This window comes from Oreochromis niloticus, linkage group LG14 (assembly GCF_001858045.2).
Source record: "Oreochromis niloticus isolate F11D_XX linkage group LG14, O_niloticus_UMD_NMBU, whole genome shotgun sequence".
Classification (NCBI taxonomy): domain Eukaryota; kingdom Metazoa; phylum Chordata; class Actinopteri; order Cichliformes; family Cichlidae; genus Oreochromis; species Oreochromis niloticus.
The window spans coordinates 14,667,927-14,685,111 of NC_031979.2; the positions used below are offsets into that span (position 1 = coordinate 14,667,927).

Genomic DNA, 17,185 nt, shown 5'->3' on the forward strand with positions numbered 1-17,185 from the left:
GCAGTATAGCAGTGAGCGAACCTGCAGTCTGGCCGGGCGCCATCAATAATTCACAGTGCAATAATTCCAGCGAGCCTCATTGCTTCAGCTCTGACTGACAGGACATAAGAAGAGAGGGAAGAGAAGATGAGAGCAGAGTAAAAATCCGAGTAATAATATAATAAAGTTTTGTCGGTTTAAAATACTTTATCTAAGTTTTATCACATGTGAAGAGGGATAGTTTTGTAACTTTTCAGAGCTGAATTAACTGCTCTTGCTCTACTCTGCCGCAGTTTATACATTCAGACTTATTTACATGTTTCTTTTTTTGTGTCAGAACTGGGAGAAATCAGAAATATGACCACCAGTCAGCCTTCTCTGGAGCTCGATGGTTTGGAGAAGTACACCAACTACAGCATCCAGGTGTTAGCCTTCACAAATGCTGGAGATGGTGTCCGCAGTGAACAGATTTACGTCCGCACCAAAGAGGATGGTATAAGAAATTCCAGATAACTGCCCGTTGACTCTAGTTTAGTTGCTCCTGGAAAATGCTTCAGTGTAAATGGCACCGTGTTGTTCCTCTGCAGTTCCTGGGCCTCCAGCAGGAGTGAAGGCCGCGGCCTCCAGCGGCTCAGAGGTCTACGTGTCCTGGCTGCCTCCGCTCAAACTCAATGGCATCATCAGGAAATACATCGTCTTCTGCTCCAACCTGCATCCGATGGTAATAGCATTTGTATACCACAAGATTGTCGTGGTCTTCTTCAGTCTTCCTCACAAGCCTCTCTGCACTTTCTCATGCTGATGCTGCCCAGTGATACATTAATCCTTTCCGTCCCTTCGCTTCACAGGTGATGAGTGAGTTTGAGGCTTCTCCAGATGCATACATTTACAGGATCCCAAACTTGGTTCTGACCAGACAGTACAGTATCTGGGTGGTGGCTGTGACTGCTGCAGGTCACGGCAACAACAGTGAGAAGATCACAGTGCAGCCTCTGGCCAAAGGTACAAAATCCTAACTAAACTGGCCTTTTGTGTCATGTAGGAATTTTCCCACTGATTTTTTTTTTTAAGTGGAATTGCATGGTTCCTTTAATAGTGGTACTTTAATCACACAGAGCATAATCTTATAAGAAGACAGGAACAGTAACTTATTTTTGTGTTTATGCTGCTTTTAGCTCCCGCTAGGATCCTGACGTTTAATGGGACAGTGACCACTCCTTGGATGAAGGACATTGTTTTACCATGCAGGGCGGTTGGAGACCCTCCTCCCACCATCAAGTGGCTCAAGGGAAAGTAGGTCTCACACACACAAACAAGCATGTAGTACTGGTCAGCATGACTAGGTTACAGATTGGTTATTTTCATGCCTTTTTCCAGCACCAATGGGACACCTACACCCGTCCTGGTGGATGGTCGTCGTATTGTCTACGGCAATGGCAGCTTCCTCATCCGTACAGTGAAAGCAGAGGATTCTGGGAACTACAGCTGTGTGGCCAGCAACAACTGGGGGTCAGATGAGATCACGCTCAATTTGCAGGTGCAAGGTAAGAAGTATTTATTTTCTACCTTTTATATACACACTCACTGGCCATTTTGTTAGGTACACCTGTTCAGCGGCTCATTAACACAAATGTCTAATCAGCCAATCACACGGCACAAACTCAGTGCTCAGGGTTTAGGCGTATAGACATGGTCAAGACCAAACCGAGCATCAGAACGGGGAAGAAAGGAGATTTAAGTGACTCTGAACAATATGTCCAGTTGTGCCACTACTGCCAGCTAAGATCAGGAAACTGAGGCTGTAATTCAGATCATCCCAAACTGGTTTCTTGAACATTACAGTGAGATCACTGTACTCAAATGGCCTCCACAGTCACCAGCTCTCAGTCCAACAGAACAGCTTTGGGATCTGGTGGAACAGGAGATTCGTGGACTCAGGAAAGTGCAGCCAATAAATCTGCAGCAACTGTTTAACGCTGTCATGTCAATGTAAACCAAAATCTGTGAATCTGTATCACGAAGAATTACTGCAGTTCTAAAGGCAGCAAGGAGCCCAACCCAGTACTAGTGAGGTGTAACCAATGAAATGTCTAGCAGCCACATCACTGTTAAATTTAATTTTTTATTTGTTTTGTTTACATTTTGTTAAGTTAATTACAATGAACACCATTTTAGTTATACAGTAAATTGACTTTTTACTTGGGTCAAGTGAACCATGAGACACTTTAATCCAAGCGACTAACCGAGCATTGACCTTTGTTTGTCCTCATATCCACAGTACCACCTGATCAGCCACGCCTCACAGTGACCAAGACCACCACCACATCGATCACATTGTCATGGATACCAGGAGACAACGGAGGGAGTTCCATCAGAGGTGAGGGTGTCCAACATCCACCGAACATAACATGTGCACATACAACAAACAGTACAAGGAAGTGGACGGTCAACAACATGCACCGTTATATAACAACAATTACCCCCACCACCACCACACACAAACTGTGGCCTGACCCCCATTTCTGCTGCTCGTGTCTCATTATCTGCTGGTACAGCACAATACTGGAGTCCTAAAAGCCAGATTAAAAAACAGCAGGGAAGATTAGGTCCTTTTAAGTGAAGATTAAAGCGCTCCATCTTAAAGAAAGTGTAATCACACTGAGACTAGTTGTAGTGATTTATCATTGCACATAATCAAGGGGCTCCTGTGCTCAGAGCTGGAGCCGTTAAAGAAGCTGTCTATGATACCTTCTCTGTGATATTTGTTTTGCTTTCCTGCACAAAGCAACAGCCATCACCAAAATACACACACCTACTGCAAGTTTATTGATGTCTGTTTGTAGCCTAGCATGCAGCCTTTTCTCGGGATCCTGTGATGAGCGGTTGGTCTATTTTTCTTCATCCTGTGACCACAAAACCTATAAACAAATTGTGATTTAATTTTTCAGAGTCCTAGCTGATACGTGCCAAATTTATCTGAAATAGTTGGACCCGTTTGCCTTGATTCGCAGTTGAGATCCTTTTTAGTTGTTTAAGTTCTTCCATGTCATAAAATTTTCCGAAATTTTTCCAGGAATTTCCAAAATAAGCCTCTGTCTAAGCATTATTGAGAGTTTTCCTTTGATGATAAATGCAGGACCAGAGAACATTCTGGTGAACTAAAGGCTACAAATGTTTCTCTCTGTAAACAAAATACTTTCTTACATCTAATATTTAACTGTGGAGCCATAAATATATTAAAAAGGTAGTAACATGAGATTACTATGTATTACTGGAATAATATCAAATTTATTCTGACTCAGCTCACTCCAGATATACTGTGTCATGTCTTCATTCATACCTCTTTCTCCTCCTCGCAGGTTACATTCTGCAGTACTCAGAAGATAACAGTGAGCAGTGGGGCAGTTTTCCCATCAGCCCCAGCGAGCGTTCATACCGCCTGGAGAACCTGAAGTGTGGCACGTGGTACAAATTCACTCTGACGGCCCAGAATGCAGTGGGACCAGGGCGCATCAGTGAGATCATTGAAGCTAAGACTCATGGAAAAGGTGCGGAGTACTTGTTTATTTTCAAACCTTAGTATTTTTATTATTATTATTATACTAACAAGTATAAACAGCAGTGCTACAACATTGGGTATAGTTGGCCAGAAAAGGGTTCTTTTAAAATATATAATATACAATATACAACAAGTTTTATGCCATACCTACCCTTAATTAGCAGTACTGGTAATTAGTAACATGTTTTTTAATGTTACTGCAATGATTAATGCACCAGTATGTGCAAGCTCTTTAATGAAAATTTTTTTAATGCTAAAATATAATTGTTGGTGTTTTCTGTGATTTTTTTCTATTTTACAAAAAAGCAGAAAAATAAGATCACATGACCAAATGAAATTTATTTACTTATAATTTTTAGTTTTAAACAAGTTTTTGATATTTGTGTTTATTGTTTTATTTGTGACAGGTGGTTTAATACATTTTTTAAGTGATGTGCAGTCAAGGCAAAATAGTTGTTACAGTTTTCCCACAGAGAGAGGATTTATGAGCTTAGATGAGGGAATCCATATTTGGACAAGATGGTGACATTTAGCAGCTAATGCTAGCTAGCTTGGTGCACCCATGCATGACTGTGTGGGTGAATCGGGCAGACACAGATACCTGCTAAATAGTGGTAACCTATATCTAAAATAATACTTCAGCTACTTTGATTTCAATCACTGATACTGACTTTATTTTTCAAGGTCAGTTGGTATTTACTTGCAAAAGTTACAACTTTCTGTCTGTATTCTCTTCAGAACCTCAATTTGCCAAAGAACATGAACTCTTCACCAGCATCAACTCCACGAGGGCCAGGCTCAACCTGGCTGGCTGGAATAACGGAGGCTGTCCAATCACCTCCTTTATACTGGAGTACCGAGCAGTGGACTCAGGCACCTGGACCACAGCCCAGCGCACATCGCTGACCAAGAGCTACATCCTGTACGACCTGCAGGAGGCAACGTGGTACGAACTGCAGATGAAGGTCACCAACAGCGCCGGCTCAGCAGAGAAGAGGATCACCTTTGCTACTCTGAATGCTGACGGAAGTGAGTTTGGATTTTAACAGTCCCACCCCACCCCACCCTCCCACTCATTCCCCACACTCTCATTAACAGAAACGGTCATGGATACACACATTCTCTCTGGGCATGTCCCACCGGGAGGAGGCCTCAGGGCAGACCCAGGACACGCTGGAGAGATTATATCTCTCGGCTGGCCTGGGAACGCCTTGGTGTTCCCCCGGACATAAAAACACCTAAATTAAAAGATTTAGAGGTGTGGTCCTGTACCATTGTCCATATAGTGTATTTACAATGATTGCAATTAACAATAATAATAATAATAATAATGATTGTTTATTTATACAGAAAACTGTCGAGTGTTCCAGAGTTTGAAGAATATTTCCAAAGAAAAACAAGGTGCCCTACATAAAAAATACACTCTTGACAAAAATAGCTTATAATAAGAATCAAAATATATTCGCTGTTAAGAAGGGTCAAACTGTTAAAGTAAGACTTGAATCGAAGGCTGTTCTGAGCCGAGGAAACACTACAGCAAAAGTGTGATCCTTTCGTTGCTTCTCAGACTCGAGAGGTCTGTTCAGTAAAGCTTCTGTTCAATACTCTGGTGCTGTTTGCTGCTCGCAGAGTCGGCGTTACAGCATAAAGTGCCATTCTGCACTTCTGCCTACAGTCGAGAATGTATTTTTTATTTAGATTGTCTGTCACACTGTTTTATCAGCCTTTGAACAAGGCTCAGTAAGAGAATGGGGATGGTCTTCTGATTCTCCATGGGCCGTGGCGTCGCTCTATTTGCCTTGGGCTACAGATTGTGTCAGTCATACACAAAGGATCTGTGAAGAAGGATAGGAACTTGTAAGCACTGTGCTCTCCAGACGGTTAACTTATTTCCTTTGAAGAGCTTTGCTGAGACGTGTAAGCTGCCTGTCAGGGTGTTATGTGTGCGTGCATGCATGTATGTGAGTGAGTGTGTATGGGACACAAGTGTGTGTGGATGCTATTGTGAGTGTGACAGTGGGTCTACAGCTTAACGCAGCTGCTGAGAAGCAGTCCTGCAGACTAACACCACATATTCAGTCTGCTACAAACCTGGTTCCCCATCATCCCCCCACCAGCAATGGCAGATGGCTGCACCTCCCTGAGGCTGGTTTTGCCAGAGATTTTTTCCTGTTGAAAGGGAGTTTTTCCTTCCCACTGTCGCTAAGTGCTTAATCAAAGTGGTCATTTGATTGTTGGGGTTTTCTGTATCGTTGTAAGGTCTCTACCTTACAATATAAAGCATCTGGAAGGGACTGTTGTTGTGATTTGGTGCTATATAAATAAAAATAAATTGAATTGAACTGAAAAAGTTTTGTGACCAGGAAGAAAATACTTTAACTAATAAATTAGGACCAGATGAAAAAAGCTACTTCACAAACATAGACAGGAGATGGACAAACTGATCCAAGGATGCCAATGTACATGCTGTTTAATACAGCACCAAAATGTCACAAATACGTATATTTTTGCAAGTTAAAAAGTGTTCAAAAGCCTGTTTGCAACCATGTTAACCAGGTTTAAATCCACCGACTGGTCGTGTGTACTCGATTCTTCTCTTGGGATTCACCTGAATCCAGATGTCTGTATCATAAAATTGATAGGACGGCTGATAAACAATAAGGTACAGTACAGTATAATAAATATAATAGTAGTATCTACAGTATATTGCTCTATTACCTCAGGTGTTCTTAGTTATTCTATTCCTTTGTGACATCCCAATAAAGAGCATGCATGTGGAAAAGCAGCATCCTAAGAAAGAATCAGCATCTTATCATCCCTATATTCTTTAACTGTATTGCATAAAAGCTTATCTTCAGTGTTTGTCTTGCAGGAAACCATCAACAGCACTTTGCTGTTGTAGAATATATTCAAAACTAAAGTATTTGAAAATCTTAACAAATGTTGTTTTTTCACCTTCCTTTAAAGGCACCATCCCTCCTCTGCTGAAAACAGGAGATCCCATCTCAGACAACATGTCAGGCAGTGGCGGTCTGAAGATGGTGGTGACCATCACCTCTATTCTTGTGGTGGCTGTGCTGGTTTTTATTATGCTCATGGTGCTAAAGAGGAGAAGGCGGGAGCAGAGGCTCAAAAGACTCAGAGGTGGGTTGTAGATTAAGTTGTGTTTATATGAATTTGCATCCTGTTTACAGAGTGTGAAGTGTAAATCTGGTCTATAAACCCAACATGTCTGTGTGCAAACCTGATCTCCAATACACAGATAAGCACTCGGACAAAAATGTGTTGTGTAATTAATCTTAAATGTAAAACTTTAGGCTGAGTTTGCCTTTAAAATGAAGAAATTGCCTCTGTGAGTATTTTGCACCTGGCGCCTTTCTGTAAGAGTTGTTGTCAGTGATTGTAGACTCTTAGCGCTGCTGTGGCTTATCAACTAGGACAGTGCTATTATAGTATATTAACTGCCTCTTTGCTGACTTCACAGATGCCAAAAGCCTGGCAGAAATGCTGATGAGGTATGTGTTCCTAATTTTAATTTATGCACACAGCTTTCCTTTGAGCGGGGAACATAAATCACTGTGTAGCCCGGAGTTACAGTGCCCATCAGTAAAAATCAAATATATTGCATTCACACTGTCCCTCCTGCTTTCTTACAGCTACTTATCAGCTTAAATTAAATTCAATTAGCATTTCTGCAATATAGTGCAAAATCACAGCTGAAAAGTAAGGATTTTTTTTCCTATTAATCTCCTCAGTAAGAACACCCGGACCCCCGACACAGTGAACAAGCAGCAGCAAACGCTAAGAATGCACATCGACATCCCCAGAGCACAGCTCCTCATCGAGGAGAGAGACACCATGGAGACAATCGGTAAGGCCTCAAAGTGAGACTTGTGCGTCTAAGTGTAAAATATGGACGATACTTAAAGTCTTTTCCCCCGTTTTGCAGATGACAGGTCTACAGTGCTGCTGACAGACAATGACTTTGGGGAGACCAATAAACAGAAGTCCTCCACAGTGACCCACACAGTCCACTACCAGTCTCTGTCACAGGCCACTGGACCGCTGGTGGATGTGTCCGATGCTAGGCCTGGAACCAGTGAGTCCCACCACCGTCAGTGCTCAACATTTATTTCCTCTACTACTAATAATACAATACTACTGCGAGTGCTGTGCTGTGCTTCTAGCATACCGTTGAATACTGTCTTGTGGATAAAGCAGTAATATTGTTTTATTTGGTTGTTCTGCAGCTTCATCTTACACCATAAAACACAAACAGTAAAAGCTTTTCAGTGCAAATCGCTCTGAAGTAAAGTACATGCAAAGCAAACGGGTTTTCCAGCCGGTCTGAGTTTAACAGTAGGCAGCTCACGTGGAGTATTGTACCACCTTTTAGCAGTCAGATGACAAAGCACAACAGCTGGGCTTCTGGTGTTTGAGCCCCACTGAAGCAGAAGTGATGAAGAGCTGTTATCTCCCTGCCTTTTCTTGACATATTCCCATCTGACCGCCGCGCTCCAACTGGCCAGCTGGACCCGAGTACAGACGCAGACCTCAATGCACACACTTAGTGATGTACCAAAGTGATTTTGTGCAGTTAGCTGCAGATGGATTCACCTAACAATATATTGTGGTATTTGTAACACTGAGTCACACAGTTCAGTTTGTCCAAATTAAATGGCTTAAACTTTAAATGATTCATTTTACAACAGGCTGTTTAAAATGATTTGCAAGTCTCACACAGAACAGAACACAGAAAACATAAAAGACGTTTAAACTGAGACATTTTATTATTTCATAAAAAATATCTGCTCATTTTTAATTTGTTGTCTCAGAAATGTTGGGTTGTGGGCAAGAAAAGGCTGGAAATTAAAGTGGTTCTAAACAGAAACAAGTGGAGGACTATTTTGCTACTAATTTTGCTAACTGACAACAGGCCAGTAACATGATGAGTATAGGGAAAGACATTTTTTTCAGGGAAGGACAGCAAGACAATGCTAAACCACAGACTTCATAGTAGAAGAACTGACAGGGTGAGATAACTTCCCTCTCCAAAAGTACAGCAGCTGGTTTCCTGACTGTAAAAATATGACTGTAATTCATCAGAAAAGTTCTTAATTTTCTCTAACATGTGCTTTTTAGGTTTGCTTGATATCTGAAACACATAAACAAGACATAAACAGAACAACAGCATATCTGTGCTCACATAAACTTGAAAACACTGGCATGAGCCCAATATTCATCACAGTCAAACACACACATTTGCAGTCATTTCTAATCAAACAGCCACACGATTGGGTCGTTTAATTTGTCCGGTGGGGCAAGAGCCCAGATGCTGACTCTGCTTTTTTTCCCCCCTCCCTGCTGCTGGCCAAACACCTCCATCATTTATCCTCCCATCCGCACAGATAAAATTACAGCCTGACCTACTACAATTACCAGCACTATTCTTCTCTGCACAGACCAATCCAGGCCTTTTTTAAAAGACTCATTCTGAATCTGCCCAGCAGTGAATAGACCAGTAGTCTGTCTGGGTCAGGGTGACAGGTGACGGTTTGTGTGTCTGTCTGCAATGAGACGATTGATTTGAGTGTAATGTTCAGTTCTCTTAGAGAGAGTAATTGTAGCTTTACATGAAAGCCCAGCAGGAAACGTACATATCCACTTTTTAAATCCCTGCACCGTTATGGAAAAATGTGTTATTGACACAGAAATCAGAAATAAAATAAGACTTTTTGTTCGCATCCATTTGTCTCGTGCCTGTCATGTGTGGTGGACTCTGCAATGGTTGCTAGGACTAAATAGATCTATCTATGTCATTTAACAATTATTTATTAGACCAAAAAATATGCCTTTTGTTGTGTCAGAGGACTTTGGTGGTTTGAAAATTATTACCTGTGTTCACTAACAGTGCGACCCCCTCTGTCCTTACTTAGATCCCACTGCCAGACGCACTGCCAAAGCTGGTCCTGCCGCAGCACGGAGCCGATACGCCAGCCAGTGGACTCTGAACCGGCCACACCCCACCAGCTCCTCACATACCCTGACCACTGACTGGAGACTCCCCACTCCGCGTGCCACTGGATCTGTGGACAAAGAGAGCGACAGCTACAGTGTCAGCCCCTCACAGGATACAGGTAGAGCGGCGCTGTCCAGAAACAACATGGACTCATATGTATGGGTTTAAAGTTGGAGGAGGTGACAGAAATCATGTTGCTGTTGTGAGATGTTCAAGTGTGAGGAGTCAGCATGAATGTCACGCTGGCTTTTCTCTGCAATCCAAATCATTTGGGCTGTAGTTTTTTATTCCAAAGTGCAGTTTTGGGGCGTACTCTTGGCTGAGGTTTGCAGGGTACAAATCCAACTTGAACGCATGCATTTTTTATATTTAAAACACATTAAATAATAAATAAACCTGAAAAGCACAGGAAATACGGCAATAATCCACATGTATGATAAACCATAACTTTTTAATACACCATTCTTTACAATAACTAAACACGTGCTATACGATGTGTGACTTGTGACCTTCAGATCGCGCACGGAGCAGCATGGTATCAACAGAGAGTGCCTCCTCCACCTACGAGGAGCTGGCCAGAGCCTATGAGCATGCCAAGATGGAGGAACAGCTCCGCCATGCCAAGTTCACCATCACTGAGTGCTTCATCTCTGACACCTCATCTGAACAGATGACAGCAGGGACCAACGACTACACCGACAGCCTGACCTCTAGCACACCGTCCGAGTCGGGCATCTGCCGCTTTACCGCTTCTCCGCCCAAACCTCAGGATGTCAGCAGGGTCATGAACATGGCCGTGCCCAAAGCGCACAGACCTGGTGAGGATGTGGTGTTTGTCACGCCCAGCGTACACACAACTCGTAGCTGAACCACCCTTTCTGAAAGTAAACTGCATGTAAATGTACAGAAAAGCTTCTATGTTCGTCTTCTTCATCAAGAAAACCAGTTGAGAGAATTTAACCAGAAATCTAAAACAAAAAATGTGGGCAGCTGCAATCATTTATACCACATGCTTGAGACTGACTGGGTTGCTCATCTGAACATAGCTTAACAGATGTTGCAGAGATCCGTTTGCTTTCATGTGCACCTCTCTCACCTGTGTGGTTCGAACAGGAAAATTTGAGCTTCTTCTTTGCCAACAACGTGAGCGAACATGTCTTGGAAAGATTTTTGTTCTCCTGTTGCAGCCAACACGACTTACAAGCCGACAGGCAGGTATAGTTTTGTGTAATGGGCAGAGCAGCTAAATCACATTACATTACAGATTTTCTCTAACCTCTGTAGTCTTTCAACAAAACCAGTGACTTTGGTCTCTTTGGCTTTTAAGCTGTTTTCTAAATGACCACATATTATTCTGCAAAAGCCTGTCAGTTCACTTTATGGCCACCCTCTGCTTTAATTCAACTGCCATCAGCTTCCCATCCAAAGGATGCATCCCCTTAGTCTTCACCCAGCTGGTGCTAAGGTATTGTCTCATTAAACCAGTACAGAGCTCTTTAAAAGGTGTTAGTTTGTTGCTATACAGGCCTCCTGGGAGAGTAGCTCCTTGTTTTGGCAACTTTTAGGCCCTTAACAAAGTAACAAGAAGAATTCCAATATGCAGTTTTCCCAGCTGAACCCCGGGGAAGCTCGTCATTGTTAGAAAACAAAAAACTTTTTACTAGTAATTGATACGTATGGGTTTTAAAGAAAAAAAAACGTGATTCCAAAGTTTTTCATTACTTCTGCAATTTGAGGTAGACCTGCTGTGCTGTGCTCTCTCCTCTCAGGTTGTAGTCTTACCTTACGTGACCCTCTGCTCCTCCTGGGAGATTTGCAGATCAGTTACGAGATCTGGCAGTCCCACCGCAAAGCTGCTGGCCACACACAGAAGCGCAGACATTCAAAAACACACACACGTATTCACAGCGCTTCTGTCATCCCCTCTGATCTCTGGGGCCACAGATAATTAGCAGAGTCGAAGGTGTTTGGAAATTTAGGTCTCTGTGTTTTTTTATTTCTCAGCTATAAGCATCCCAGAATCTTCAGTTTGACCTGACTGAGTTGAGGCTTCTTAGGCTTCATTATGTTTGTAACATTTATGCACAGGACGGCGGACTCGTATCACCAGTTTAGCAGAGAGAGAGGTCGGCTAAAGGCTATCAGTCAACCTAATCTCTATTGCCTATTGTCACTCGGCACAAAACGGCTCTTTACTGCCACACTGGAGACCTGTCAGTGTGATACCAGACTCCTTTCAGACTGGTGTGGGAGCGCTGAGACCCTGGTGTCATTTACATCAGTAATTGACACCAGGTCTGGTAGGTACAGCTATTTTAGCTGTATAAGCATTGTGTATTTTGCTGCCTTTGCAGTTAATGGACTATAAAATCACTACATGGTTTTCTGGAAGTTTACAGTTAACAAAGATTTACCAGAGCTCTATTTATTAGAGTACAGAGAGAGAGGTGCAAAACATTAACCAATCTGGCCAAAATTATTTAGAAACATTGTATGCATATTACTGTTGAATATGTGGATGCAGGGTCTCTGTCACCCAGGTCACTTGGAAACTGATGCTGGATGATAGGCGCAGGTGTGCACTTGCACAGGACCACTACCATGTTAAAATATGACTTCTTAAAAGACATTTTTAATGCCATGTCATGCTTGCTACTGCAGGTGTAGCCATACAGATGTGACAGCAGTATCGATCTTTCCAACAAGCTTTTAGAAGAGAGTAACTTTCCCAAAATGCCAGACAGCTCATTTAAAACATCTCCAGACTTGTAAATTCTAAAAAATACAGACCCAGTGTGGAGGTTGTTTTGCTTGACTGTGGGTAAATGACCTGACTTCAACCCTATATTTGTCTCTATTACACCTGAGTGACGTGAGCTCACCTAACCTGTCCATGCAGGGGTCAAAGGTGCAGCTCTCCACTGGGCCTTTGCAACAAGTTCCTCTGGATTTACGGGGCCATGAGCAGCAATCGTCGCACAATCAGCTTGTAAATATTTTGTGCGTAGCTCTTCCTTAACGACACACATAATATCCTTTGCAGGAGACTACAGCGATAAGGGAACAGACACTTGCACAGATTAATGGTTTGGCAGAGAGCTGCGGTTGTATCGTGGCTACACATAATGCCCCATTACTGAACGATCTGAAATTTACTGGCTGATGAATTTTCAAACCACATTTCTAATGAGCCCCCACGGAATCACTTAAATCTATATTTAATTCAATTAACACTCCTACTCATTCATCATCTTTGGTGGCACTAATAGGGCTTGTTATGAAACACAGTAAATTATTCATTCTCCCCGTGAACCCAGAAATCCATTCTCCAAGGTCACGTTGGGCTGGAAGTGCAAACATGACCTCGGCTAATGCTGTGCAGGCAGGAAGTGTGGGTCTACATATAGCGTATACTTCTGTGCATGTGTGGGCCGAGTACATGTGAGTGTGTCAGTGTGCGTGGGAGAGAGAGAGCATGCGTTGAAAATGTTATTTTAGCGTTAAATCGTACACGTGTTGAAATGTTGATCCCTGCTCCCGTGAAACATAAACGCTCCATGACTAATGAAACAGTGCAGGTGCTGCTCAGCTCATCAAGTGTTCAATCTCACCGCAGAGCACCCGATCTGGTAACCTGACGCTCTTTTGAGATTGGCTTGTTTGCTCTGTTAAACATGTAATCCACTCAGTAGAATGGATACAATAGCAGTAAACTCGCTGAACCCAAAGCGCCTCTCCTAATCCAACACCTCAGAGGATTATTTAACGACAACATTTAGTCAAAGTTTATCACTCGGTCAAGATATTAAATCTGACCTGCTTTATGTTTCCACAGGCCTTTGAAGGTTCTTCTCATTCTTGCAGTGAAACACTGAGAGAAAAGTGCAAATTGACAAATGAATGAATGTCATACATACATGCCGGTGGCAGAGAAGGCCATCACTCAGCTTCATCGCTTTAAGAGGAGAGAGCCACTGCATCACTGCATCCGTCCCTGACAGTGATGGCAAAGTTAACACTGTAATATTCACTTTCCTATTACATTATCTCCTGCACTCTTTTCCCAATACCAACTCTTAAATTAAATAGATTCACACATAGCGAAGATTGGTATTACATTAAAATAATAGTCGTGAATCATAATCCCGAGAGGGGCCCGAGGTGAGAAAATGTACCGGCGTGAATGTGAATTAAATATAGATTTTTTTTTTCCGGCTCTGTGCAATTAATTTAAACTGAGGGGAAGGAAGAACATATTGGAGTCTGCGGAGACAAGTCAGGGCTTGAGCCTGCTGAAGTGTAGTGTTCAAACAAGCAGGGAGCCCAGAAAGTAGCTTCACTGTTTCGGGGCAGGCAGAGGCATCTCTCAGAATCAGCTTATGTTAAATATTCACCACCAGAGATGGGGATTATTGGTGATATCTCAAAGATTTCTTTATTTCCTCCTCACTGAAGCAGTGCCTTAGATTGATTTAAATACCCCTGATAGCTGACAATAAATAATGCTTCCCAAATCGATATCTTCAGCAAATCAGCAAATGACCGCGTGTAATCTTGTAAGTGACGAAGAAGCCAAGGAGAATTATCACCCGACTATATCCCCAGTAGCTCTGCAGAGCATTTTAATGGCTTTCACCTCATTGCTTTGGTTTATGGTGCATATCATAACTACTCATTAGTCCCACTGGTCTTAGCATTTCCTCCAGACACAGAAGCTAAATGATTTTAAAAAAACAACCTGACACCCATTATAAACTGTCTCGCCCCCCAAAACCGTTAGAATCTATGTAATTGAGCATTTAGCAGCTAGAGATAGAAAAGACAGATATTTCCATCATGGGCAGAGAAAAAGAAAGCTACCCAAGGTTGGCAACCCCACTGGCAACCTCCGGTCTCTAGAGAAGAATATGCATTCCCCAAAACAGTTGGTGAGTAGTTGCTGAAGTTTTCTGGGTGAAATTGGTCACAGGAACCCTGGGTGCTGCACCTTGGTCTCTACCAGATTGTTTGCATGGAAAACACAGATTTGTCTGCAAACACTCTCTAACTAACCACCTAGCACCAACCAGACTAGGAGAACAATTCACCTTCACAGCCTCACCACTGAAACCAACATGATTCAAAAGGTGCAACTCCATTGCATTCCCCACTTCTTCATTACTGCTTGGTGAGTAATTGGTGAAAGTGTTTTCCAGACATGTGAGCATCTTCAGTGCAACTGCAACTGCAAGCAGCCAAGCAACCTCAAGGAGGTTTGGGTGTAGCGCTGCATACTTCATAAAGACCACTTTATAGTATTAGCAAGCATCCTCCTGCTGTGGTTTCTTGGCAACCAGTGGTTGCGATGCAGTCTCCAAGTGGTCTTTAGACCTCTATGAGTGGGACATTAGTTTCACAAACACCTTAGAAGCTGACAGCATTTTTAGTCTTTTTGCTTGTCTCCTGTGTGTCACCTCCCAGGAGGAGAGCTGGTCCACTTGCCGCCTTACCTCCGCATGGACTTCCTGTTGAACCGCGGCGTGCCTCTTCCAGCCCGAGGCGGGGGCGTCAGCAGCAGTAGTGGCAGCAGCAGCAGTGGAGGTGGAGGTGGTGCTGGAGCAAGTGGAAGTGGTGCCGGTGCTACAGGGGAAACAAGAGGAGGCGGAGGAGCCATGGGTCAGACCTGCCTGGAGCCCCAGAGGAGCCGTACCCTGAAGAGGCCACCTCCCATGGAACCCACCCCTATGGAAGTGCCCTCACCCAGGGAGGTTCAGCAGTGGCAGCCAGGAACTGCTTCCACCCTCCCACACAGGGATGTCCGGGAGAGGGGAGAGGCCCGCGGTGAGGTCCGGGGAGAGGTCCCTTCCTCAGGAGATCTAGCCCAAGCACAGGCTGCCAAGCTTAGCACCTCCCAGGAGTCACTGCTGGACTCCAGAGGACACCTGAAACAGAGCAACAACCCCTATGCCAAGTCTTACACTCTGGTATAACACTGGGACACAGCGGACTGCTTCAGACAACAGGACTACTGCAGACACACTGGAGGAGGAAGGACAAGAGGCAGACGAAAGGCACAGGACGGACAGTTTTCCACAACAGAAATTGTTGTATATAGAGCTGTTTCTGACATGCGTCTGAAGTGGATGCTTTTCTTTGAGTCTGTCTTTCTTTCTTTCACTCTTTTCTTTGTTTCCTCTCTCGCTCTTCTCTGTTGCTTTCACACCTTTCATTCTCTCACGCCTCGCTCCTCTTCTGATGAAATTTTCTCTCACAGTTTTTATTTTCTACTTGAATATTCTTTTATTCTAAAGTGACAAAATATGAGGATTGCCAAAATGATTTATTTAAAATTTGAGAAAGAGAAAAAAATACTATTGAATTTATATCAAGGACAATTATAGTCATTATTATTATTACTATTATTATATAAAACAGAAAATATTTAAAAAAGAAGAAGGGACATGGAGGAGGACTCTGCAGGAGAACGTTGCTTTCTTAATTTATTTTTGTTTTATTGTCGCAGTGTGATGAAATCTGTGGTTGGGAAACTGAGGGGGTTTTTAGCACTTCAAGGAGCCAACAGAGGAGAAGAGGAGAGACCCCAGACGTGACCGCCAATGCTGACCAATCGTAATGTTTTTCAACCTTTCTGACGACTGCATGGCGACTGATCCAATGACAATTAATAGGAATGGCTGGACATCCCAAAAAAAAGAAGAGACAGAGAAAGAGAATTTTTGTCACACTATGAAATTATACAATGTGAATATATATAAAGAGATCACTTTTATTTGTGGATATTATGGGGAAAATGATTTGGTTAATAAAGTCCTTAGTCATGTTTGCACACATCTGAGTTTGATTTATATTTCCAAAGATCAATATCCCTCCTTTTTCTTTAACATGGTTGTTCTTATACTTTCCACCTAAACTCCTAATTTACCAAAAAACGGCAGCCATGTCTGGTAATATCTAAAAGAGGTTTGATCAATAACCTCCTGATGACTGCAGCCTGATTTTCTGCATATTTAACATAATTTTGACAAACTTCAAAGTTTTTTACTTTGACGATTGTTCCTGGAAATGCATTAGTATGCAAAATCCGAATACTAGTGCATCTAAAATAGATTTTTTTTCTTCTAATTAAAAAAGTAAACTTTCCTTTACCTTTTGTTTTTTGTTTTAACTTTGGTAATAATAGCTTACAGTTAATGAAAATCTGAAATCCTGTATCTTAAATTATTAAAATGTTTAATTTCCAGTGTGAGTAAATGACTATTCAGACAGTGTAAATACCTTGTATCACTATAGTTCAGTGCACACAGCTGTCAGTGGGGAACAATGCATTGAAGCCACAGAAGATGACTGCTGAAAATATTAATGGAAAGTTGACTAGAAGTGAAACGTGTGGTAGGAAAAGGTCCACCGGCTGCAGGGGTGTTTGCAGCCATGACAAGACTGTCAAAAAGAACAAAACTGTTCAACTTGGAAGAGCTGGAAACTGAACACAACGCACACAGGAGAAGAGACTATCACAACTAAACAGGAAGTAACAGAGCAGAAATGCAGACTTTACACAAAGACAAAAGGTAAACAGACGGAGACGGTGACAGGACTGAGAGAGGCAGGAAATACACAAACTAACAACT

The 17,185-nt window shown here is 42.6% G+C and overlaps 1 protein-coding gene across 4 annotated transcripts in view; it reads left to right on the forward strand.

The window, feature by feature from the left end:
- dscamb (Down syndrome cell adhesion molecule b) overlaps positions 1-16,387 on the forward strand; it is a 125,318-nt gene extending 108,931 nt beyond the window's left edge. Inside the window, exons 19-33 of one of the 4 annotated variants that reach the window (XM_025898231.1) lie at positions 317-472; positions 567-706; positions 828-981; positions 1,155-1,272; positions 1,357-1,523; positions 2,258-2,356; positions 3,339-3,527; positions 4,277-4,567; positions 6,506-6,682; positions 7,023-7,053; positions 7,294-7,409; positions 7,488-7,652; positions 9,475-9,675; positions 10,073-10,375; positions 15,018-16,387. In XM_025898231.1, the coding sequence (XP_025754016.1) occupies positions 317-472; positions 567-706; positions 828-981; positions 1,155-1,272; positions 1,357-1,523; positions 2,258-2,356; positions 3,339-3,527; positions 4,277-4,567; positions 6,506-6,682; positions 7,023-7,053; positions 7,294-7,409; positions 7,488-7,652; positions 9,475-9,675; positions 10,073-10,375; positions 15,018-15,526 (2,816 nt within the window). In that variant the 3' untranslated portion in view covers positions 15,527-16,387. The remainder of the gene's footprint in view (positions 1-316; positions 473-566; positions 707-827; positions 982-1,154; positions 1,273-1,356; positions 1,524-2,257; positions 2,357-3,338; positions 3,528-4,276; positions 4,568-6,505; positions 6,683-7,022; positions 7,054-7,293; positions 7,410-7,487; positions 7,653-9,474; positions 9,676-10,072; positions 10,376-15,017) is intronic. The other 3 variants (XM_005474552.4, XM_025898232.1, XM_005474553.4) reach the window with 3 other exon arrangements.
- The last annotated feature ends 798 nt before the right edge of the window (positions 16,388-17,185 follow it).